The sequence below is a fragment of the Onychostruthus taczanowskii genome, unplaced genomic scaffold, assembly GCF_017590055.1.
Source record: "Onychostruthus taczanowskii isolate IOZ18803 unplaced genomic scaffold, ASM1759005v1 scaffold59, whole genome shotgun sequence".
NCBI lineage: Eukaryota > Metazoa > Chordata > Aves > Passeriformes > Passeridae > Onychostruthus > Onychostruthus taczanowskii.
This window is the reverse complement of record NW_024503568.1, coordinates 3201611-3226703: the sequence shown is the minus strand read 5'-3', so window position 1 is coordinate 3226703 and position 25093 is coordinate 3201611. Positions and strand designations below refer to the sequence as shown.

General features: G+C 34.6%; 1 protein-coding gene across 1 annotated transcript in view; it reads right to left on the bottom strand.

Moving 5' to 3' along the window:
• DGKB (diacylglycerol kinase beta) overlaps nucleotides 1-25093 on the bottom strand; it is a 330606-nt gene that overhangs the window by 180390 nt on the left and 125123 nt on the right. The window contains exons 16-19 of the mRNA XM_041418276.1: nucleotides 22083-22157; nucleotides 14604-14689; nucleotides 12306-12395; nucleotides 9623-9783 (exon numbers count right to left, since the gene is read on the bottom strand). Of these exons, the coding sequence (XP_041274210.1) occupies nucleotides 9623-9783; nucleotides 12306-12395; nucleotides 14604-14689; nucleotides 22083-22157 (412 nt within the window). The remainder of the gene's footprint in view (nucleotides 1-9622; nucleotides 9784-12305; nucleotides 12396-14603; nucleotides 14690-22082; nucleotides 22158-25093) is intronic.

The following is a 25093-nucleotide window of genomic DNA, read 5'->3' as shown; positions in this document are numbered from 1 at the left end:
CCTTGATACACTCCTGTCACCACTAACAAGAAGAATTACAAAATCTAGACAAGGACTAAAATTTCAATGTCATTTGAATAAAGATGCTTCTTAGTGTGTGTGAAAAAAATCCCACATCATATTTTCCTGACATTTTCCTTGACATTTCTTTTAAGACCAAGTAGGAATAACAGCATTAATAAGATGAACATACATCACAATTATATTATGATAATATGAACAAAATACTATAATGAACTCTTAATAATTACTTAGTATATTACAAATTTCATATGGAGAAAATAATAACTTACATATATAATGAATAATATTGTAGTAGCACTAATACAGTTACAAGTTAATTACACACTGTGTAGCTGATTTAGTTGCATTTAGCTAAGGAGCTGTTCCAAGCTCACTGCAGATTAATTATGTCTTTAGGTACATTCTGTCATTTACAACTGTCACTTGTAACCATAGCTGCTGACGAGGCTGCTCTGTAGACACTTCCTTTATGAAAACAAATGCATCACACCCCCAAAACAAAAAAAGCAACTAAAAAAACACAGCAAAATTCCTGAACGAGACTCAGAATCTCCACTAGCTAGGGTATGCAATGACAGAACACCAGTGGACTGCAAGTTTCATTTTACTGCATTTCTTCCCAAAAAATACCTCTTGTAATATCTCCTTAGTAAGGTTACTCCTCATTGCATTTTATTTAATAACTAGCTTTCCCAAATTTGACATCGATGAAATGTAACATCTTCTCAATTCTAGAAATTGTTCTATTTTACAAATCCCTTATAAATTAAAGAGAAGGATATAGGTAACTGCCAAAGACTCTCCCTAGTATTTTTCTCAAAGTTTTTACTGACTAAGGAAACAAGTCACTTTCTAGCCTTTGATTCCATGCCAGAAGAATGATTTTATGACAGGAATGGGTAGTAAGTACTAGCAAGCGCATGAGATACTCATAAATCAAAAACAAGGAAGCCTTTCTTAGTTCAAGGTTTTCAGCCTTGCTGTCACCACATCATGAAAAGTTAAATGAATCTCAAATATTTAAAATGACAGAAGAAAAAAAATCTACATGGGAAACTAGAATGGGAGGGATGGTAAGCCAAAGGTAGACACACTGTACACCTATTTGACTTTTCCAGGTTTACTGGGAAACTGTAGAGAAGCAATTACATTTATTAGCAAATCATTCCTACTTCCTGTGATTCTCTCTGAAGCAAAGACGGGTGCATGTCAGCCAGATGTCTTTGAAAGATAACATATTAAGTGTGGCTAGCATGCTCCTTCCATATTATGAGGACACACCAGCTAAACCAATGACCAATTGATTTAGGTCACTTTAGAACAAGCATGTTTAGGACAGTTCATAGCAGGGGAACAGACAATATCCAGTTTGAATTCAGACTCCCAAACTACATGTTTTGCAGACAGAAGGGCCTCAGCATCAATTGCTACACTCCTACTGAGCAAAATTACTTGCTGCTTTAAATACAGCCCACAGAACTGTATTTTCACAGAACCTGACAAAGCCCACAGTGAATTCAGCACAAACCTAGGTATTTTACTGCACTGTAAGGGAAATCACACACACAAGTCTAAATAAACTTATTTGATATATGTAAATATTTTCAGAAACTTACAGCATATGCTGGCATAAATTTACACTTTAGCATTAAATAAAAAGAAATAAATGACCAATCAAATTGGAAGGACAATCTAAATTCTTTGCATTTCTTTACACTTATAAGAAATAAAACAAATGGCACCTCAGGAAATCATTCTTCTTTTGTAGTAGTAAGACTCATAACACAGTAGAGTAAGCTACAACACTTTAGTTCTCTGCACAAAAGTACCTCCCATATCCCATGCAGTGCAGTACAACTCTCGTGCAAGGGTGCCCCAATGTACATTATGAATGGTAGACTAATAGGATGGCAGGGATTTAGAAGGTAAAGTAAATCCACCCTGGCAGAAACAAACTACCTAACAGGGAACACCACCAGCAGTGCTGCAGTAAGACTTAAGACTAAGATAAACTTAAGACTAAGTGTGTCTTAATTATGGAATTTGCATTTTCCATGTCCAGGGAAATACTGCAGCACATCAGTGAGAGGAAACCTGCAAAGAGCCTCCTACAGCTTCTTATTTATTAATTATTCTACAGATCCAGCTTTCCATGGCATGCAGTATAGGCTGACATATGAAAAAACAACCACCTGCAACAAAAAACCCTGCATCAGCATATTTGCCAGAGATTATATCCAAAAATTTCTGCAGAAGAATTTCAATATTTCAGCAATAAAGCTGAAAAGAGTAAAGAAGATTTTGTAAGTAGCAAAACCTGTAAGAATAAATAATTTGCAAAAATTAGCAATGTGAGAAAGTTAAGATGGTACACTGAACTATTAATGATTGCTCAATAAAACAGTATTTCAAATCTGGGATTAAAGTGTTCTGAACATGCTCCTTCTGAAAGAGAGCAGAGTTCTCCCCACAGATATAGCAACCATTTTTACAGATTTGGCTACATGACTGAGACTATGAGAAGACCAGTATCAATATCAATATTTTAATATTACATTTGAATTCACATACGGATAAATTGTTCATTTTCTTAACCCTTTTTGCAGGAAAAAAAAAGTGTTTTGGAATACAAAGCAGTAATACTGTTTACTATGAAGTGTTCTTTCCCTCCTTGGCACAGAAATAATGCAATATATCACAGCATTCCATTAGCACATTCAAAGTGATGATTAGGATTCACAAAATCACTTAGGCATGTGTTTATGTTCATATTAGTTCAGCAAACCACTAAACATCATTTTTAGTTATGTATACCTAAAAATCCTACTTGAATAATTAATCAGTTTACACCAAATGCCTAGAATTCAACATGTGCATTTGTCCAGTCACATTAGTGAAAACGCAAAAAATGCTTAAATAATTACCCAAGTATTTAACTGCTTCATTAGATCAGGAAAGTTTAAACATATACTTAAATGTCACATTGCATCAGTGTTAAGATGTGCATGCACTTAATTTCTGCATTGAATCAGCAAATGTCCTTAGGATATTTTCCTATGCAGAAAAAAAAAATTCCTGCTTACCAGCATGAGGCTATGAGGCTTTAAAATTTCAAAATATGGGGCAAGCATAAAACTTAAATTCATTCACAGTGGTAAATATTATATACAATAATAAACACCTTTTCTTTTTTAGTAATAAATATACTCTAAAATAACATAGATCATAAAACAAATCAAATACAAAAACAAAACAAATAAAAAATAAAAGATTATGTGATCCCATAGTCAGTCAGGTATTTGAGAATAAAAATTCTGGCAGTCAAAGTTTCTGTTGATGCTAATGAATGCCCTTTCTCAAGAAAACAAAAAAATATGGCTTCTATGTAAGATATTTCTTACTTTTTTTTTCCCAGTCTTGCAAAAAAAAAAAAAAAAAAGGTGTAATGGACGTGTAAGTTGATGACTTAGACTATAGTGATGGGGAAGCAGACTCATAACAAGCTCAAATTTATGATTATGAAAATTAAGAAGTCATATTTTTCCCCACTGGCAGAATTAGAGGCTCTTAGTGACTGGTTAAGGTTGAAGAATATTAAATCATGAGCCCTCAAATATCTATTTGATAGTGCATTTGGATAGTAACATATTGGGTGTCATAAAAGTACACTTGTCTTTTTTGTAGACCTTTACTACTTTATGATAATAATTCTTCAGAGAACACATCCTGATGATAGTATTACTTACTAGTATTAATGAAATTTCCCCTCTATGTGATAACTGCTATTTTTTTATTAATCCAGCATATAATACTGACTTGTTTCTCAAAGAACTTACAGAACATTTCCAGGCACATTCAACTATCTTTACTGCCTTAACTTAAAACACTTGCAAAAAATATTTTTGCTACAGATCATCCAAGTGAGAATATCACCATATTGCAATGAAATCAACGACCACATGTTGTAAAGACTGAGTGGAAGACTGAGGTGTTCTACTTCCGTAAGTTCTGTTTCAGCATTAAAATTTTTTACCTATTCCTTTTAGAAGAGAGTAATGCAAGTTTCTGAATTTCCATGTACAAGTTAATCAAATGGACAAAAACAACAGATGGAACAGGAATCTGGGTATCCCAGTTCTCTTCCAGGTTACTGTCTTAATTGCTGTCCTAGAGCATTTTTTTCCCTCCAATATGTTCTTGTGTATATGTTTGCACATGTATTCAAAATTTCAGCTGAAGGGAAGCTGGAAGATTCTTATTTAAATCCTGAGTCAGTAAGTAGACAGATAAGATGTTTTCCATATCCTAAATACCTCGTGCAAATGAAATAATCTGAATAAGATCAGCTGTAGCTTTAAGCTTCCTAAGGAACTTGATTCTGCTGACGACTCTTCAGGGTATGTAGATAAAAGAGCAACAGTAGCAAAGATCCCAAGTAGGCTTACCCTAAAGCATGCATTCAGGTGATCAGTGTAGATAAGGGAGAAGCAATTCTGGATCTACAAAGAATGTAAACCTCTAAGGGGCTGCTGTTTTCCCAAAGGGAAGCAACCCTTGCAGTCCTCCTAGCCAGAACATTAGGCAATCACTTCAGTGTGAATAGAGAGAATATATATGTTCTTTACACATGTAACATACCTATAAATTGGGCAAAAACAGAAGTTCAAAATTCTAATGGACTCTGGCCCAAGAGGAAGAAAATAGAGATGAATATCAGGGAGTTACCTAATCAGTCATTCATACAGAACGCTTCAAGTTGAACACAAGGAGATACAATTGCTAATATAATCTTTCTAATTGCCTTCTGCAAATGCCAGTAAGTACCATAACATTTGGTTTATTCTTACACCTTGAATACTACCCAAACACCAGCGAGAATTGCTTTCATTTTAGACGGCATTCTCTGTTTTAACACAGGGAAGGCTGCACTGTGCCACAATTTATCTAGTATAATTTTCCTTAACATCTAGCTCAGTAATATTTATTTATATACAAACTTGTACTAAAAGACAATGCAGATGTTTGCAAGTTCAGTTTATGATGCTCCAGCAGTCTACCTACAGAACTGCAACTGGTTTAGCAGCATACATTCTGCAACACCCCATGCAGTTACAAAAGTTCAAGTGATAGTTAAACAGCATTGATAACATTTTATCTCCTATTAACATCAGATAAATTTATTATTTATTTAAAAGGTAAAAAAAAAAGAAAAGAAAACAGAAAGAAAATGTTCACAGTTAAAGATCTTCAGTACTGATTCATGTTGACCTAATTTTGGCTCCATAAAGTCTAAACTCTAAGCTAATTCAGTGGCAGAACAGTAAATTCAAAATTATGCTTGCTTCTGGAAAACCTACTTTAGGACTCACATGCTAGCATCTATTCATAATTTCTTTCAGCATTATTACTCACAAAATGGAAAACAATAAGAAGAGCTATTAGTAACTAACAGGAAAGTCAATGGCAAATAGACGAGTTGTTTGGTTTAAAAATTGTTACCTTTTTTGAGATAAGCCATTCTCTGAATCCAATAATTGTTTTGTTTTGTTTTTTTAAACATTTTCAAGTAGTTTACATGAAAATGTAAAAGATCAGAGTCCAGAAATGCTGGTTCCCAGCATGACTATGCCTTTGGTTTGGCCTACAGCTATTTGCTCCAATCAAGGAGGAGCCTCTGAAAAACTAATCTATCTTTAAGAATAAGAATTATTAATTGTGAGATATCAAATAGTAATGAGGTGTTTTTTAAAAGGAACTTCATTATAGATTTTGCATGATTTCATTTTTCTTGAATACCCACCGGGAAGAGAAAACACAGAAAGGAGAGATATCGTGCTCTCTCACACATTTCTACCCCTAAGTATGTAAGATATCTTCTCCCCCCTTCCACATGCTCCTTTCAACAAAGCATTTAGTGGACGCCAAGGTTTCTAATGTTTAATCAAAATGGAACATTTAATGAGGCATTTCTTCCATTATCAAAACACCTATTTTATCTCACTTTGAGACAATCATTTGAGAAGCACTAAAAATAAGCAATATAGCTTCCCTACATATTTGACATTCTTTACAAACTTCCCAATAAAAGATAAACAGCCTTGACAGTCACTCCCTTTTCAGTGACTAGTATCAACAATATAATATTGCTTGACAACTAAACTACTTATCCCTAAGTTGAAAAGAACGCTTTCTTCACACCTTACCACTATGTAAAGTTCCTGGCCATGCCATTATGGAGTTTCCTAACAGCACACATGGAAGTCCTTCTCAAGGTAATAATGTTCTCAAGTTGTTTTCCTGTTGTGGTTTTATATGAGAGTTTGCCTCATTGTCTGTCGGCCATCTTCCATGGCTGCTGCTGAGGTCTCAATCAGCACATGATTATTTCACCATCTTCCATGTTTATCTTGTTTTGTGTGTGCTTGAATTGAGTATATGTATTGTGGATAGAATATAGGCCCATCCATTTAATAATTAACAATGCACATTTATGCTTTACTATGACTGCATCACTAAAGGAAATGGCTCAATCTAGGCAGGACCTGAGAGCAGACTTCAGAAAAATTGTTTGCAAAGATAGGGTTTATTTTTTAGGATATCATTATCCACTTTTTTCCTCTTCTTCTTTGAGTAATGCATAGAGTCATGAGTATATGGCGATTCAGTCTGAGTATTATTTTGTTTGCTTGGGTGTTGTTTTGAGGTTTTTTTGGAGGGGGTAATTTCAAGCATTGAACTGAAGAATTATTACTGATTTTGTGAAAATACTTCCCTGTTCTAAGACAACATTAGATTAGGGAAGTGTTGGCTTTTTGGTTTTTTCTCTTCGGTGTTTTTTTTTACAGGCTTGAGATACAGATACAAAAAAATAGCTAGGAGAAAAGAAACCAGGTGTGTTACAAACACAGGCTTATCTGAAGCACTTGTCCACATATACACGTTGAGCCATCATTAACGGTACGCAGCTGCGTGCTTGGAGAAAGCAGCACAACTTAAACTGTTTTATCCATAGAAAAAGGTTAACCGTGACAAATAAGACATCCAATGAAATACTCTGTCTACACACACACACACTCCCTCTGATTATAACAACAGCAAGTTGGCTAAATGAAGTGACAAGACTGAAATTCCAGTATTGCAGCAACTGCAGAAAAGCACTGCAAGCCCAGGAACACAGTCTGTGATAACAATACAATACTGACATGACTGAACTCTGTCTTTGATGATCACTGGGATAATATCAACCTAGGGCATGAATATATGACGACTAAAGTTAGTTGGGTAGATTATGGGGAAAATAACTTGTATTTTCTCTGAAGTACATCAGTAATTGAACTTTCCACTCTTGGACAGTTGGCCTGATGTTTCCCATCTCCGTCACTCCTTCTCATTTGTCCTCTAATATTACCAACTATATTTGTCCAGCTCCCCAAACCTGTGACTTTCCAAGGCAAGCTTTCATTTTCAGATGACCCTACTATATTCTTGAAGAGGTTTGGTTTTCCTTGGGGTGGTGGTATCTTTGTTTTTTAAAGCAAATATGATTTGACTACTTTAATACACATTTTTCTTGGATATTTAGCTCATATCAGTGACTCCAGTATTATTAGGAAGCAGATGGAACTTCTCTTCTGGTATCTTGCCATCCTGACAGAATGATGGATGTGAGCAATTGAAAAATCTTTATCTTGTTCTACATTGCTCTTAGATGTTTTCTAGCTCCTGCTTTGAATCTGACACATGGCTTGGCGTCTGCTTTTTATGGTCCTTCCGTGCTTTGTGTTTCCATCAGGTTGAACGTTACCCACATTCATTCACAGCTGGTTACACATACATCTCTGTTTCTTACCTTTTTTTCTCTACTTAGACATAGTATAGTACTTGCGTACATATCACAGCTTTGAGATTGCCATAGGAAAAAAAGGGCTTGTTTGGCTTGAACACAGTAATTAAACCTTTCACATACACATGCTACTGTCTCCAGCATTCCTTTCAACTTAGTGTATCATTTTCCTTCCAAGGGATAAATTGCTTTCTGATTGGTACTATGATAAAACTAGATTTGGAGATGAGGAGAGGGCAAGGGATATCATGCTCAGCTTCAGCAAAGTTTTGAACACTGGCTACCCCAGCATTCTTATATCTAGCTTGGGGTATTATGGTCTTGATTGCTGGAGAGATTTTTTAAAAAAGACTGACTATATAAGGTGGATCAACAGGTAAGAGGGCAGCTCCAGAGAGGTCTAATAGCAGACTGCAACTACCTATGAGGAGGTCTCAAGAGGACAAAGCCAGACTCTTCACAGTGACAGGAGGATGTGAGACGTATACTTTATGTTGAAATGAGAGATTCAAACAGCATGTAGGAAAAAAAAAACCAAAAAACAAAAAAACCCATTTCCATCATAAGGACAGTAAAGCACCACAACGGGTTCCCCAAAGAGATTGTGCCATCCTTGTGGACTTTTAAAATCTAAATGGATAATGTCCTGAGCAATGTGCTCTGCTCTCACAGCTGACCCTGTTTAGAACTAATGACTTCCTGCAATCCCTTCCGACCTGAATTATGGTCCTAAAACATCAAGAGCCCTATGTCCAGCACAATTTTATTCAATTTTACTTTCCTGTCCTTTCTAAATATACATTTAGATTGTTTGTTATTAAGCACAATTTCTGCCATACCATTACAAAGTTCATACAGCAAGTTCCATTCATGTCGGATTAGAGACTGTGCTTATTATTTGGCAAGAATCTATGAGGCAATGTGCAATGTGTTGTAGGTCGCCATTAGTTTTCACAGTGCTTGGGAAAAACAGTAAAAATTAAGAGAGAGTGTAATTCAATCAAGTGTAGGTTTCTGCATATAGGCAGGAAGAATCACCCAGGAAAAAGCCAAATGAGGTATGAAGTAATGTATTTCAGAATAGTATCAGAAATTAACAACAAATCACAAATCAAATATGAATAAAGAAATTCTGCTAATATTAAGAAGCATAGATATTACCTAGAAAACCACAGAGAAGCACAAACCAGAGATGCAGTTCTTCAGACATAAAGAGCTGCTTAACACACTTTTCCTCCTAATTGATTCAAGCTGTGAATTTGAACTGAACTTCACTTCCCTACAAGGCAGAACCAAGAAGATACATGCAGGGCTTTCTTTTTTGTATTATTGCTTTAGTATTTAAAACTTCCCTGAAGAAATAAAGAATGCAACAGTTCCTTTAAACAATTTTGACTATGTAAATACTAATGGAAAACATTACTTAAGAGTTCTTAAGTGATTTGTTTTTCCTTTATATTTTTATAGGACCTCCAAAATGACAATATAAATTTAGTATTATAGCTGCTCATAAACCATTAATAACAACACAAATATCTTCTTTATAAATAGGAAGGTAGAAGGTCCTGAAAAATAATTCAGGTTTGAATGTGAGGAAGTAAATTTATGCAAATTGCTGTCAGTCACCTATGTATTCATTTCACTAGCAAAACAACATTATAAATGATCTCTAGCCAACAGTTCTTCATTTGAAGGCATGTGATGCAAATATTTATTCAAAACAGAAAACAAAAATCACTTAAGGATAAGTCTTACCACGCCAATAGAAAAGTAGTTATTGATGATGTTGTAAGGCACTGGGTCTCCTTTCTCATCTTTATCATTGGGTATTACTTCGAATTTCCACCTGTCCAGTAAAATCTCTGAGCTATTTTCAATGTCTTTTAAGATCTTCATCAAATTCTCACCTTCATACCCTAGCAAAACATAAAACCAGTTATTTAATCAAGCATAATAAAGTTTCATTACATTTTTTTTCTCTTTCTAGATGGCTGAACAGGACTCTGAGCAACCTTATCTAATTGAAGATGCCCCTGCTCATTGCAGGGAGGGCTGGACTAGTTAACTGACCTTTAAAGATCCCTTCCAACCCAAAATATTCTATGATTATATGACTGTAAAAATGAAAGCAATGCATATGAGACCTTAAAAGTAGGATTGTGCATGAAGTATTGACAATTTTCCAGCACTTGTCATTAAAAGAAGCACAAATACAATTAAGCATGTAAATTTAGAATAATTCTACAGACTTCAGTGGAAATCAAATTTGTGATGAAGAAAACAATTTGATCTTCAAAATTTGTGAATCTCTTGAACTTTCTAAATGATCCATAAAGCCAAGGATGGACTTCTGAAAATTTTATTGAAGAGAAATTAATCTTAATATTTAAATTCCTTTGATCTCAAAATTTATGCAAAAGAGGCATATTGCTGTTTTGCCTGACAAGACACTGAAAGGTTAAAAGCTATCTACTAATTTTCATGGATTGTTTCAACCTGGTTTAGCATATCAAATCCAAAATTTCAAATCCATAACTGATAGCATTACAAGCAAAAGAAACAATGTTGCTTATTTCAACAACTTCTTTATGAGCCTCATCCTGCTTTGTAGAGAGAACTTACTCTTAGTTGCAAATAAGCACTCACATGTAATTCACTAAACTGAGTAGAAAACTTGTTTATGCACTCATGAGTATACACAACACACGTGCGCATGAAGAAAAATTGTGGGGGATTTACTAAGTGACAGTATCAAGTCTGAGTATTATTCAGAACAAATGACTTTGTAATAGATAGCTAAGATCTGCGGATTCAGTCCTTCTTCAAAGCAGAAAAAAACAAGATTTCCTATTCAAGCAGTATGTACTGCTGGTCTAACAGCTTTAGCCAGGCAAGCTACTCAAAGCCTCCTTGCTCAAAACCCATTGCTGACATATTTGTTTATGGCTGCCGCGAACACTTTTGCTAGTTACTGCTAACCACCACATGACAGCAGCATGCACAATTCCGTTTCTCTGCATCCTTGAGATCACTCACCAGCAATTTAGTTTCTGGAATCCCTGTCTCCTCTCCCATCTATGGAAGTTCCAGAAAATCTCTATTATGGTATTGTTTACCACAAAGCAACTTGGCAAAGAATGATGAAACCCAGATTATTTCCCTATTGTTTTTTCTACTTTAGACCAAATGGAACCACTTAAGTTACAGAACAAAAATAAAAGTGAAAGTAGGGACAGGTCCCAGCTAATGTAATTAAATGTTCTCATGAGTGACCTTACTTAGAACAGCAGATTGCACTAGTGACTTCCTATGACCTCTTTCAGTTATTCTATAGCTCTATGAACAATTCAGAAAGTTAAGCAAGGGCTGATTTCAATAGGTTTTGTCTCATTTGTTTTCCTTTTTTTGTCCTAAGACTATGAGTTTGTCCTAAGACTATGAGAATGTAAACAATCAATAGTTGTGACAGAGAAAATAAAGGAGGTTTTCAAATGATTTGTCAGAACATTATGGATAACAAAGTGCTATAGCATGAAAACTACTGAGAATTTGCTAAAGACTATCTGGCAACAAGGCAGACATTTGGAAAGGAAACTGATGAGACAGAAGAAGTAAGATATCTGCAAAGGCTGAGAAGTTCCAAATAAAACAACCAAGTTCCATACGCAAAACATCTCAACTGAAACAACCAAGACCTGAAATAGACCTGGCTATGAGCCCATAAAGTGAAGTGCTTTCACCACAGACTGAATCTTGCCTAAGATTTTCTTCCTTGTGTCTCCTTCAAGTTATCGTGTAATACAGATTCTGAACGGAGTTTTTTGGAGAAGCTGAGAGAAAGTCTCCATACATCCAGGAAAGGATGCAAAGGGTATAAAAGGTTAGATTTTCTAAATATTATTCCTTCAGCATTCTTTGCCTTCTCATTTTCTGATAAATAATACCACAGCACATTGTCTAGAATCCTCTGCAGGAAAACAGAAAGGGAGTGGGTCAAAGAAACTAGTCCGAGGCTAAGACATGCTTTAAATTTAATATTTTTAAAGATTAAAAAAGATTAAACGACTCTTAACCCATTACTAGATGTTTTCAGTAACCCTTTCAGAACAGTCCCAATTAAATCCCATTTAAGACTGCTCCCTTTACAAGGTATTGATCAAAGCTATAACTGCAATACAGATGGTAAAAGCCAACCAAACAGCTGTACACTATTCTCATTACACCTTGGAACTTTGGTGTCAGCAGAAGCTACAAATAAGGTATGAAGTGTGATTGCAACCTTTAATATCTTACATCTGTATACAAGAATTACAAACAGATCATTGCAAAAATAGAGGTGATAATGGTTCTTTACGAAAACAAATCCAAATGTAGATGTTGATGTAAGTTTTTCTTTTATTTTAAGTCAATAATAAATTGCATTTTGATTTGTGTTTACCTCCTCCCCATCTCAGACACCTTGCTAAATCATTGCCAGTCCCAAGAGGCAGGATAGCAACAGGAGGATGCTTAATCAAGTTCGCTTTCTCTGTGAATAAAGAAGGAAAAAAACACAACTAAGGAACAAAAATTATCTAATTGCATGGTATTTTATAACTGTGTTAGGTTTTGTTTCAGTGAAGGACTTGCTTTGTATATGAAATTATGCTGCCTGCTCCGCAATGAGCATTTCAACAAGTCAGTCCATTTTGTAGTCCCTTCTCACTGGATATCTAATCCTTAATCCTAATTTACTCATTTATTATCATAAGGATTTCGTAATACTAATTGACTCCTTTGTTATCATTAGGACTTTGTAAATCATAGCTATGACAAACATTCATGAACAATGATACTCAAGATCTTTCCAAGAGTGAATACAGTGCTCTTGCTCTAGTTCTCACCTCTGTCATTCCCAGCTGTGAATACAGAAGAGTAATAGTTAAGGGCATGAATAATGAGGTGAACCTTCTACTTTTTCACCTGGCTGACCAAATTTGTGTGAAACTGTGTATTCACGTGGATTTGTATCTACACCTGAGCACCACTACCAAGAAGTCATTGGAACTAACACAAGACCTTAGATGGGTTTGCCCGTCAGAAATTAAACCTCCAAAGGGAGCACTTTCTGATCAAACCTATAAGTAGCAATTTTGTATTTATTAAACAATCCTTTGAAATGAATGAATTAATAGCATCTTTTAAGTCTTTACTGGTATTTTTGTAGCATTGTAAGCCCAAGGATCTTTTCAAAATTCAATGAGAAATGCCTTGTCAAGAAACACAGCCTTTCTGAAAGTTTGATCATATATTTCAAATAAATAATTTGTCAAATTTCCCATTTAATGTAAATGAGCAGCATGTCTAGTTTAAAAGTTATATTTAGTTAATTTTTATAGAATTATGCACAATTATCAGCAATAATCAGCAGGAGTTATCTATACAATGGATGTAGCAGGGAAATCAATATTTATCAATATTTTAGAAAGATTTAACATTCACATAACCAGTTTAATGGAAATCTTTGAGAGAATGTAATATTTAATAGAGTGATTAAAGGAAAAGATTTAAAGTTTCAAACTGATGAGAATTTTTTTTTTGTTTATTTTTTCTTTCTTTTATTTTTGTAACTTTCTTTTTTCTTGCTGTGCTCTCAGCTAAAGCTCTTTGTATATCATGAGAGCAGGGAAGACCAAATTAGAAAGAGTTTAGAAACAGGTGTACCCTTACACTTTATACGCTAAAGTGCTTTTGCCCCCTAAAAGGCAGCATTGAAAATATATTTTCTGCACCTATGAAAAAAGATGGTTCCTGGATTCCCCAAGTAATTTCTTAGCTGCAGAACATAGTATGTTACTGAAAGAGAAAATAACTTCATGACTTTTTAGAGCTAATGACAAAGAAACTTTGTTTCTTCCAAGTTTAGGCAATGCACTTGATGTTTATGTACATTAATTTATGACTCTGAAAGCTATTTGAGAGCTACTTGCAGTAGCTTGCATTTGCAAAAGACTTTTTTCCAACCAAGATTAGAAATATTCCTTTGCTATCATTCCTTCATGACATCAAGTTTACTTTTCAGTGAACTTTTCTGGTCCACCACAAAGCATACACTTTTAAACACCTCACTTAAGTTGAGTCTTTTGACCTCTCTTGATCCACTTCCTAATTTATGCTGTAACACATGCCCACTATTTTTCTCTGCAGCCTAACACCAAATAAATGATCATGTGATGTGGAAGACATTCTCCTCAATAATCTTTGAGAAGATTAAGCATTTTAAGTCTGTAATAACTAGACTTGGGGGCCTTCCTTATGATTTTTACAGAGGACTTTGCAGGCAACTGACCAAAAGAACTCCAGAACTGAAGTACCTCTTAATACATTATCTTCATTTTGCGATAATATAGCATAAACAAAAATTTGGTAACCAAAAAAAGCAAGTGAGCTAAATTAAATTTTCTTAAAATTAGCAAGTTAGATTTGATTCAGTTGGGGAATAGACTTTGAACTGAAATTAAAATAGATTAATTCAGATTTCAGGAAATCCAGAAACACTGAACTTGTCTAGAGATTTTAAATAACTTTTGCAATTTGAGTACCCTTAAAAATAATCATGTCCCAAAGTAACACATTTCAAAAATTTAAATGAACAAGCTGATGCTTGAAATAGCTGTATCCATGCATTGGTACATAAGGAAGACCATGAAAATGAAAACCATGAAGCAAGCAAAACTGTGTGAAGGCTATAGATTACCTATGCAATCCAAAATCCAGCCTACTGTTCCATCTCCACCACATGCTAGTACTCTGAACTCAGCAACATCGCGGAAAAAATTTAACCTAAAAAGAGTAAATGAAGATACCTAATTATGATCAATATAATTGTGCATTATGTAAACATGTTATGGCTTAAGACATTTTGTAATAGAAAATAGCAAATGGTCACTTAAAATAAAAATCACTTCTGCTTATGCATTCATTTTTAGACAGATAAAATCCAACATTATTATTAATTATTACCAGTATTATCTGAAAAATTTCAAACAAAATTAATGATGCAAGGGTTAATATGGTGCACTAACACTAGAAAAAGTTTGGACTTGATGGTTGGTCCAATCTTTGACTTCAAATCTTGTATGAAACTATTGTCAAAAAACATTCTCTGTTCACTTAGCTGTAAATGGATAGGTAGTCTCTCAAAACAGAAAAGTCTAAGTTGTCTAAATATCTTAGCCATAACATTTATTTGTGAAGTTCTTTCTATGAAGCTATATAAAAACTTCATACTTCTGGTAGAACACTGGTACATATTAAGCTGAACATTCAGTGGTTGGTAAAAACAACTTAGCCTCATGGTTTAATACAAAATGAGAAAGCATCAGATTGAAGATCCTCATTCCATCATCCTAAAAACCGTTTAAAAGTAAAATATCTTTGGCAATATTTGCCTGGCTATTTCTTCTTCCATATGCATCAAGTGAGTACCACCACCTCCTCATCCACTTCCTTCTATAACAATGTTGCATAATGCTGGAAAATGAAGATATTTAAAACAACACTAAGGTTCAATATTTTAATTTGAATGCATCAGTTCAGGATAGCTTTTGACACATGCTGAAATCAGTCCTTACACATAAACTGTCAATAGACAAAAAAGTTTCAGTAATTTTGTCGTATTACTACATATGTATGTATATGTTCATTCACATATGTTGTATTCATTAGTGTTACAGATATCTTAATGGATATTCTATATTCTAGTCACCAGAACTGATATCCAGTTTGCAATCTCCTAATAAATGCACAACTAATATATTTAAACAAATTCCTGAATACAAATAAATATAGTTAATAGCTTGCAATTGTAATGCTGCAGGGAGAATGTAGTTTCTGTCCTTAGGAAGTTTTATAAATCTTTTGGACCTCTTGATAAAATCAAGAACATGAAAAATTACAGAGTAAAAAATCAAGAATGGGAGAAGGAAATGAAAAACACAATGAATAAAAAAGTTACATAATATGTAGAATAATAGACAGGACAACTTCTTGTTCAATTAGGTTTTGACCAGAATTTCAATTTTAGCCAAGTTGCATAGAATTAAGCCCATCACATGTCCCACACCCTGTAACTTTCTTTGCTCAGAAGAGCTCTTAAGCAATTTCAAGTGCAAATATAATACTTACTTGCCCTGTATTAAAGGCTGCCTTGCCGTTCTCACCCCTTTTATGTTCCACTACACACATCTGCAGAAGTGCTGTAGGATCTCCTGTGACCCAAAAGGTCGTGTGCCAAATCTGACTGGGTACATGTGGGGGACACATCTAACACTAATAAGAGTATGTGCTGAAAGATCCTCTGCTGGGAGTCACCTCCCAGCACTGCAAGGGCAGGCATTGAGATGTGCCGTGGCCCACAGGTGTGCATGTCCATCCCTTCTCATGGCCTGGCATAGAGACAAACACCTCCTGCCACCAGTGTTCTCACTCCAAGCCAATGTGCTGGGCTGGCAGAGAGTCACCAGGTGTAATCACATTGCTTCCTACACTGAAAGTATGCCAGCTTAATGTAAAGTCAAATTATAGCCCAGAGGTGATGGCAGGGTACTGACTTCTAAGTAGTTAAGCATTTCTAGCTCATGGAAAAGAACATCTGGAAAGAACCAACCAACCAAAACAGCACCAAAAGCACAGGGTTGATTTTAGCATTGCTCCAGACTGGGAGAGTATAGACTTAAACCTCTGTCTCTTTTTATAAACAAGCTTTTTCACCATATGGATATCAGAGATCCTTTTTGTTTTGACTGTATATTTAGTCTTCATCAATAAAGTGTAACTTTAAAAAAAGTGGGGGACTGAAAAATCTGGTGAAACCATATTGTCAAAAACATTTTCAATAAGCTGCATTTGTATTTCCCTTGGGGCTTTTTATATTCACAGACAGTGAATTTTCAAAGCAAAGTATAGCACTAAATTAACATAACCTTTTCGTTTTATAATTTTAAATATAAAAATTATAGATATATTATATAAAAATCTAACATACAAAATACATAAAAATAATGCATGGTACAGTGTATATTTGCATGAATAAATGCAGTGTATATAAATATACTATAGCAGATATAAATATTTATAAAATCAAATTAATTTATAAAATTAAATATAGTTATATAATTATATATGTAAATAAATCTTATTCATTGAATTAGAATGTGCAGCCTACATCAGGAGTTGGGAAGGGAACACAGTTTTCTGTTTCATAAGGCTTCATTCAGACTCAGTGTTACAATTGTATAGAAAGAATTTGACACATTTCTTTAGAGATCTTTATGGAGAAAGTCAGTACTGCTTACCATGAAAATTGCACTCAATTAGTGTTTTAATAGCACCTGTTATTTTTTATCTACCGTTTTTTCACATGGTTGAAAAGAATTAAAAAAAAAAAACAAACTGCTGGAGAAGAACTTAATAAAAGCGGTTTAAAGCGAAACTAAAAAAAATTGAAGTAATTGTAAAGATTTTGCGCAATGTCAGCTTAAGTTAAAAAACCAGAATTTTCTTAGAAAAATTTGAAACTGTGAGAGTGATCAACACCAGTCTAATTTTATTTTATCTTGCCAGAACCAAGTATTGAAAGGTAGTTACTGAGTTTCTGCTGATGAATCAGTAATTTCCACCTGAAAGAGAGCAACTGTTTCAGCTACCTAATATTACTCTAACTCAGTTTTTCATAATCACCTCATCAAGTCCATAGGAATGCAGGGGATCTGTTTATGAAAAAAATACCAATGTAGAGGATGTAAATATTTGATTTTGAATTATGCGGTTAATTTATTTATGCACAGGCACCAAACACATATACATTCTCACAGAACTGTTCAGAGAAAAATCTAAAGTATTTATTTAAATCTAATTAATTTAGTTTATTAGAGCAAAACTGAAGTTTTACTCACAATAATGAAAATATAAATTGCAGTATTTTCCATTTCGTTACCTGTACATGACAATTCCTCTTATACCCAAAAGCAGTGCACTATGCAGAACTTCAGGTACTCAGCCACACAAGGTGGCATAACAGCAATGCATGAAATCATTCAGCATTCTTCTCTCACAGTGAAAGCAAACTTTAGGACTACCTACAGCCCAAAAGAATAATCCACTAGTGGATCTCAGCATAGGTTTCAGGTGCCAACATCACAGATGTCATAGAAGCAAAAATATTGTTAAACAGCTGCTTAAAATATATCTCTAATTTCAGGATTTAAGTCTCATATGTGAAGACCTGGTGAATTCTAAGTACTACTGGTTTGTGGTATACAGAAATAATTTTTATCATTAGAGTACAACGAACCCACCGTTGCTGGCTTTGCCATTCTTTGGCAAAAATGTAATTCTTCCAGGAAAATATGGACCAGATCCAATATTTTGTTTGTATGCAATTATTATCTTCTAAAAATATTCTTGGTGTGTATACCTTCCTAGAACACTCTGGGTATTCCAAATGTCCAACAGCAAAGAAATGATCTAGCAATCAATTCAAATAATTAAGGAAAATAGTGTAATTTTCAAAACAGACCTATTGCTTTGTGAAGGTAAAAAAGCCCAGATGCTGTAGATTCCCAATTGAATTACAGTGTAAGTTGCAGGGATTCAGCTTTGCTGTCTTGGGCGTCTTTTAAGTGGGCAGAATTTAAGATTTAGAAAGGCCTGTTGAGGCAAACTTGCAGCTAGAATTCAAAAAATAGATGCTCTCCAAATTAAATGCTTATGTAAGTTACAAAGAAATACAACTTTTGTGGATATAATTTCTATAACAGAGTATAAAAATACCATAAATTAAACATTTTAAATAATAGAACTTTAGGGAACAGAGGCCTTTTCAGAGGGACAAAGACTTTGTGAAACGCTGACCTCTCTACAGTGTCCTGCAGCTCTGTGGCTCGACTGCTATTCAGCCTGCTATTATTTACCTCTCTGTGAGGTGAACAATAACTGAATTTCAGATTCTTCAAGATCATTAAACCCACAATAACAGTTGTTGTCAGAAGTAGAAGACTCCTATAGAGATGTAACAACCAAACAGGGAAACTCCTTTCATGGCAAAAAACACAGGTGCCAGGCACAAATTACACAATGCATCAGCCCAGCAATTTTCTCGTCACTGTGTTAACTGTGGCAGTCTGTAACTGCAGAGTACCTTTTATGCCTGTGTTCAGCTGCAGAGCTTACAAGGTTTTTCCAGCTCACTCACATATCCCTCTACTGCCAATTAAAGAATGTCTAAACCATTAATTATTATACCCATGTTTAAAGTGTGCTGTTGCCCTTTGGCTTAGAGATTCTTGATTTTCAGGCCTCGCAGCAGATCTCCATTACTGGAAAGGAATCAGTGCAAGAGTCGCTGCCATGAGGCTTATTTGCATCATGTACATATTTTTATACAGACTATGTACATCATGTGTTGACATAAACTGCTCCAAAAACCCTAGGTCAGGCAGGCAAACAAGCTGCACAAAACGTCATTGCTGCTGTTCCTGCACTTCCCCATGTACCACCCAATCTATTATGCAAGTAGGCAACACATGCACTTCAGTAATTGTACATTGAGGTTGTGACACTAAAATTCACTGTCATCTTGCTCAAAATATTTTTCTGTTGTCCTGCTGTATGCCAGCATAGTTATAGAAAAATATAAAAGAAATGGTATTAAGAAAGGTGGGGCTTTTTTGTAGTTTTAGGGGGTTGTGATTTGGTTTGGGGTGTTTTTGTTGTTATTTTGAAGTCCTTTTCTCCAACACATTTCTCAGCAAGAACATGCAGAGAAAAGAGGTAGAACAACACACAGATTAATTGAGCTGCTGACCATTAAAAAAACCCCAAACCAGCAGTTTCAGCCCCCCTAAGATTTGCAATTTTCTTAGTCTCCTAGTTCTTTTTTTTTCCTCTCTCTGCCCATCGAAAAGGGATTACAGAGATTTTTTGACAAAAATTAACTGGAAATATCAATTCATGTCAGCCACAGATGTTTGGAACACAAGCTACAAAACTTCTTTCTTGATGACAACAGCCCATGAGAAAAATACCATTAAAAACTAAAAACATTAACTTATGGGTTAAAGCAGAGATGTTGGCTCTAACAAAAAAATGCAAATTCTTAGCTAATACTACAGATATTCTCTATGTTGAGTAAACACGGCTGAAAATAGTAATCGAAAGAAAAAAAAACACATCTCAAAATAGGCTCAACTAAAATGTACCAAAGTAATCATAAATGTTTTAAAATAAATATACATTATGTTTATCTCTTTCTACTGAAAGTAACTTACTGGGATGAACAAATACACTTCTGTTTTTCTCTGCACTGTACAGTACACTAATCTGTTCCATTTTGACCTAAATTTCACATGTAATATGAAAAAATTAAATAAATATAAAATTTGGATTGACAATCCACTATAACTGGTATTACAGAGATGAATGAATGGGCAGGTTTTATTATGCAACTCAGCCCCCACAGAAAACAAGTACTGGTAAGCGAAACACCAGAGTTTATTCAACTTTTCACTTAAGGGCCAAATTATATGCAGCTTACAAAGTATTGCCAGGGGCAAGAAGTGATGGCAGGAGACAAACTAGAAATTTAGGATTATTCATTTCAGTGAAATGAATTAAAACTATACCAAAACAAGCAGTGCCTGTTTGAAAATTAATTAGAATTTTCTTCAAAGTGACTCTGAACTAAAACTACTTCGATTTCTAATAGAAAGTGAAATTGAAAACATTTTCTGAAAAACACTGTCCTGGTTCAAAAGACAAATGTTTAAATTGCTTCAGTGCAGGGTTTCAGCTTGAACTTAACACTGCCCTCTTGTGCCTCTGCCTTAAAATGCATTTTCCTTCACATAGCAAGATTCATGAAAACTAACTCACTTATGGACAGAAATGCGGCCAGATTTTTTTTTCATTTTGAAGAAATAAGATGACTATGAACAAAAGTATTCCAGGTTTTTTTTTTTTTAATCATCCTCTCAATTTCTAGCATGGAATTTCTACTACACAGTATGTAAAACAATATTAGTTACTAGTTTTGTCTCAGTTAATTCTTCTAGTCTACTTATTCTTTGAACTAAGAGTACTTACATTTTTCACACATGCCAAGAATGGCATAAAATCAACAAACTTCATTTGAGTAAAAAAATAGCAGTAGCATTCAGATACAAGACACATGCATGAAAGAAATCATCTCCATTTTTTGGGCTGGTTTTGCACCATTCAGAAGGTTAACATTAGCTGTACTGCAGGGCACGACATCTTAATTTCTAAAAGCATTGAGCCCAACATGCTTTTCACTTTCATTAATGTTACACAAATGTAAAGGTCTAAACAAATAAAAACCACAAAGATTTAAAAGAAAAGTACTCAAACAACAGTGTAAACTTAACATCAGTGAACATATGCCTCCTAATATCCTTCTGCAACTCTTTTCACTGATGTAAAATTTCATGCATCAGCGACAAAAGTAAATAGCACCCATTACATACAAAATAACACACAGAGCAGATATTTAGTGCTTCTCTGTCTAATTTTCTTCTACCAAAGCACCCACTATTTAAAAAGGAGACAATATCACGTGGCAAAGGTTGGTGTTTGATACGCTGTAATTCTCCCATCCTCACAGGAATGCAAGTTAAGAATCACAGAGGAAGCACACTAAGCAAAGGACTGCAATGCCACTGGTTCAGAGAGCATTTTGGTCCATATTACAAGTCACTGCCAGCACAATTCAGCCTGGCCAGTCATTTTCCAACCACTACATTTCCAAGATAGTGTAACTAATAAGTGTGCAGTCACCAATACATTACAGACACTCATGCATGTGCACATATGTGTTTATGTATGTAAAAGAAATGGAAGTCTTGCTGGTCAGTTTTTGAGGCTGCTGACATCTGCAACACAAGTAACCCCCAGGTTGCTGGAAAGGCAGTTAAAGCTGCAAATAGAATTAAGTTTATCCCACAGTTCTTATAGAATAATACATGGTTTTCAGCAAAACATATGAGACATAGCTTTACTTGTAGACGTAAACAAATAATACCTATACATTTCTGCAGCCATTCAGAGAACTGCAGTGTTGATACATTCCAAACATGCTATATGTACTTCAGTCTGTTCATTTGATTATACAGTATTTTATTAAATGAGTTCCTGGTAATAATATTAACTGTAGACTTACCCTGGCATTGGTCCATTTCCAGAAAGACTATAAACTTGACGAGGATTTAAAAGGTACTGAAATTTTCTATAAATTCTGAAGAGGTAAAAGAGACAAGGAGAAAATATTTACTTACATGTTTGGAATTTTAAAAAAACCTTTCATATGAAAGAATTAAAGAAGTTAGAGCATAGTACAATTATTTGAACTGCAGGGTCTCATTTATACAAAAAATCAAATACTTGAACACAGCAATTATACATATATAGAGTGTATTGTGGGGTATAAAGTTGAGACAGAAGTACTACAAGCTATTTACATTTCAAATGCTGTGTATAGACAGAAACAAACTACAATAAAAAGCTATAATTACACAACAAAGGGTGAATCAAAAAAGCATTTCAGAAAGCATATTGATTTGTATTAAAGTAAATCCATGGCAAAGGAGAGATTTCTTCCTGAAATTTATTGCAAACACAGAACTACAAATATAATTAATTGCAAAAGCTAATTGGCTTTGCCACCCACCAAATATGTCCACGTACCATGGAACATTCTGATAAAGAAAACCTGTGCTCAACTACATTTCCTCAGGATTACACTTGAAAGGGAAGAAAATGAAAAGGATTTGAAGCACTGTTTTACTAAATTACACTTATTTTTAAATTATCTGAATAATAGGAAGCAATTTATTGATACAGCATGACAAGCATTGCCTCATCACACATGAGACCCCATTTGCTGTCCTACCCTCAGCAATTATTTCTTCTAAAGTGTAAATTTAGAAATTTGGGTTTACTTGCCCTAAAAGTATAACAGAGATTTTATTTCTTCATTACAAATATTAGAAATGTAATCTCCTTAATTGACTGGAATGCAGTAGTGATTCTTTTCTCAAACACAAAGAACTAAGAAAGCACACAAAAGAGTTGGAGCTCAGAATAAATAAATATACACCTGGGTTGTATGGCAATAGTTTAAATTATAACCCCCTGTTTATTTGTTTTAATTTTAGTGTTTCTGTCCTTAAGCTAATCAATATTTTAATGTTTTTAAAAAAGCATTTATTTTTTCATTGAAATATTGCTTTTTTCTTTATAATCTCTTAAATAAGATAGAAGCATAATAAGACCTGAATTCTAGGTTAAAATGTCTATGTTTTCAAACACAGCACAATAAAACTGTCTAGACACAATCTATGTGCACATTCAGGGTTTTTTTTCATATTTTTTTCATAATAGAAATGCATAATTTATCAACATAGCTGGAGAGCAAGTGTGTAAAAAGTACTGAATACAAACAAATTCATAATTATCTGTAAAACTGCCCAATTGGAATATTTTCTTAACTTCTCAATTATTTAGTGATATCAGCTTCATCAAGCATTTCATTCAAGCACACTCACACAATATATTCCTGATGCTATTCCTGACAGAAAACGTCAGTATGAAAAGACTACTTTCATTTCACAGATATGCATACATCATTGTTGATGGCTGTGACAATGATTAAATTAGACATTTGACAATGGATTTACAACACACTGTACATATTCCCATTTCACAAATGTAAAAGGAGTTTTCTAGCTAGTATGTGTGATTCGCTTCTCAGAGATGTGTAGAATTTAATCTGGTCAAAGGTGATGCTAATTTCATTTGTGTAGCTGGCCATAAGAAGTTCATGAACAGTATTTTTATGAAGTCCCAAAGGTCTAAGAGCTATTTTCCTAAAGTTTGGTGCTACAAAACATACTAGCCGTTACCTACACTCACAGTACTGTTTTCAGGTCTGAGTGAAATGCTATAAAAGCCTTCTTAATAAAGAGGAGGCTAGGTTTTTCTACTTAGAACCCAGAAGTCCGACTGCAATAATGAAGAGATTACACTGAATTGTACTTGACTCAGTGCATGCCATTCATGGCTACCAGTTGAGCATCAGTACCTGCTAATCACTCCATAATGACTCACTGCAAATGACACATCAAGCTTTAAGTTATTAAACACATTTATGTATTCTAGTCTGTGTAAAATTCATAAATTGATGGCTCATTTATATTCATACGTTCTCAAAAAAAAAAAAAAGTTAGAAACTGTTTATAAACGTTTTCCTCACACTAAGCTGTACACAGACCTAACAGGGTGACATGGGGAAGCCAAAGAAAAGGGACAGTAACTCAACCCTACAGTTTTACATCTACAGTACCAAACAGTGACACTGACTTGGCTCTGAATGCCTTGCTTCCACATGTGGGGAAGGCACTGGATGTGGTTTCCTTGTGACTGGAGATTTGTGCTGACAAGGCCATGAGGTGGTGTGGTGGGAAATGCCCCAAAAGACATTTCTGTGGTGAAATGCAATTTCAGGAACTACGTCAGTTTATGGAATTACCACTTGTCAACAAACAGCTGTGCTTCTGTAACTACTTCTGGGGTTATTCTGTGATCTGGAAACTAAAAAGATTCAATTTAAAACAGAAATCCACAGAGAAGTTTCTTCATTGTAATATTTATTTTTATTTAAATAATGCCCATGATGACATATAAACCTCAAAATACCTGTTACAATAACTGAGGAGGCAGGAAATTATCTCAGGAGTGGCCAAAGGAGCTGGCATCAAGTTTAAACAGCTCAGCTGCTGAAGAAAATACTTTTGAGTGCACCTTGAGCTGAGTTAGATTAAGCTGTCCTCTGGGTAAGAGAGAAAATAAATGGCCAGAAACTAGCTGGCAATTCAAAACTGGCAATGAAGTTGACTATACTGTGGAAAAAAAGCTGGCCATGGCAATGCCTTCTACCATAACTGGGGATGCATCTTCAGTCCTCTAGGGGCTATTAAAGACATGGTTAATATGGGCTTAATTTAACCCTCATGTCAGACAAGGAAGAAGCCAAGGACTCCTCTCCAAAATAAAAAAAATGCTAGTTAACGTCTCTTCCAGACATACATTATCTGAAAAAGAACATTTGAAACTGCTTTTACATTTTGTCTCAATGCTAATTGAAAGCTCAGAAAAGCAGATTAGTCCGAGGGG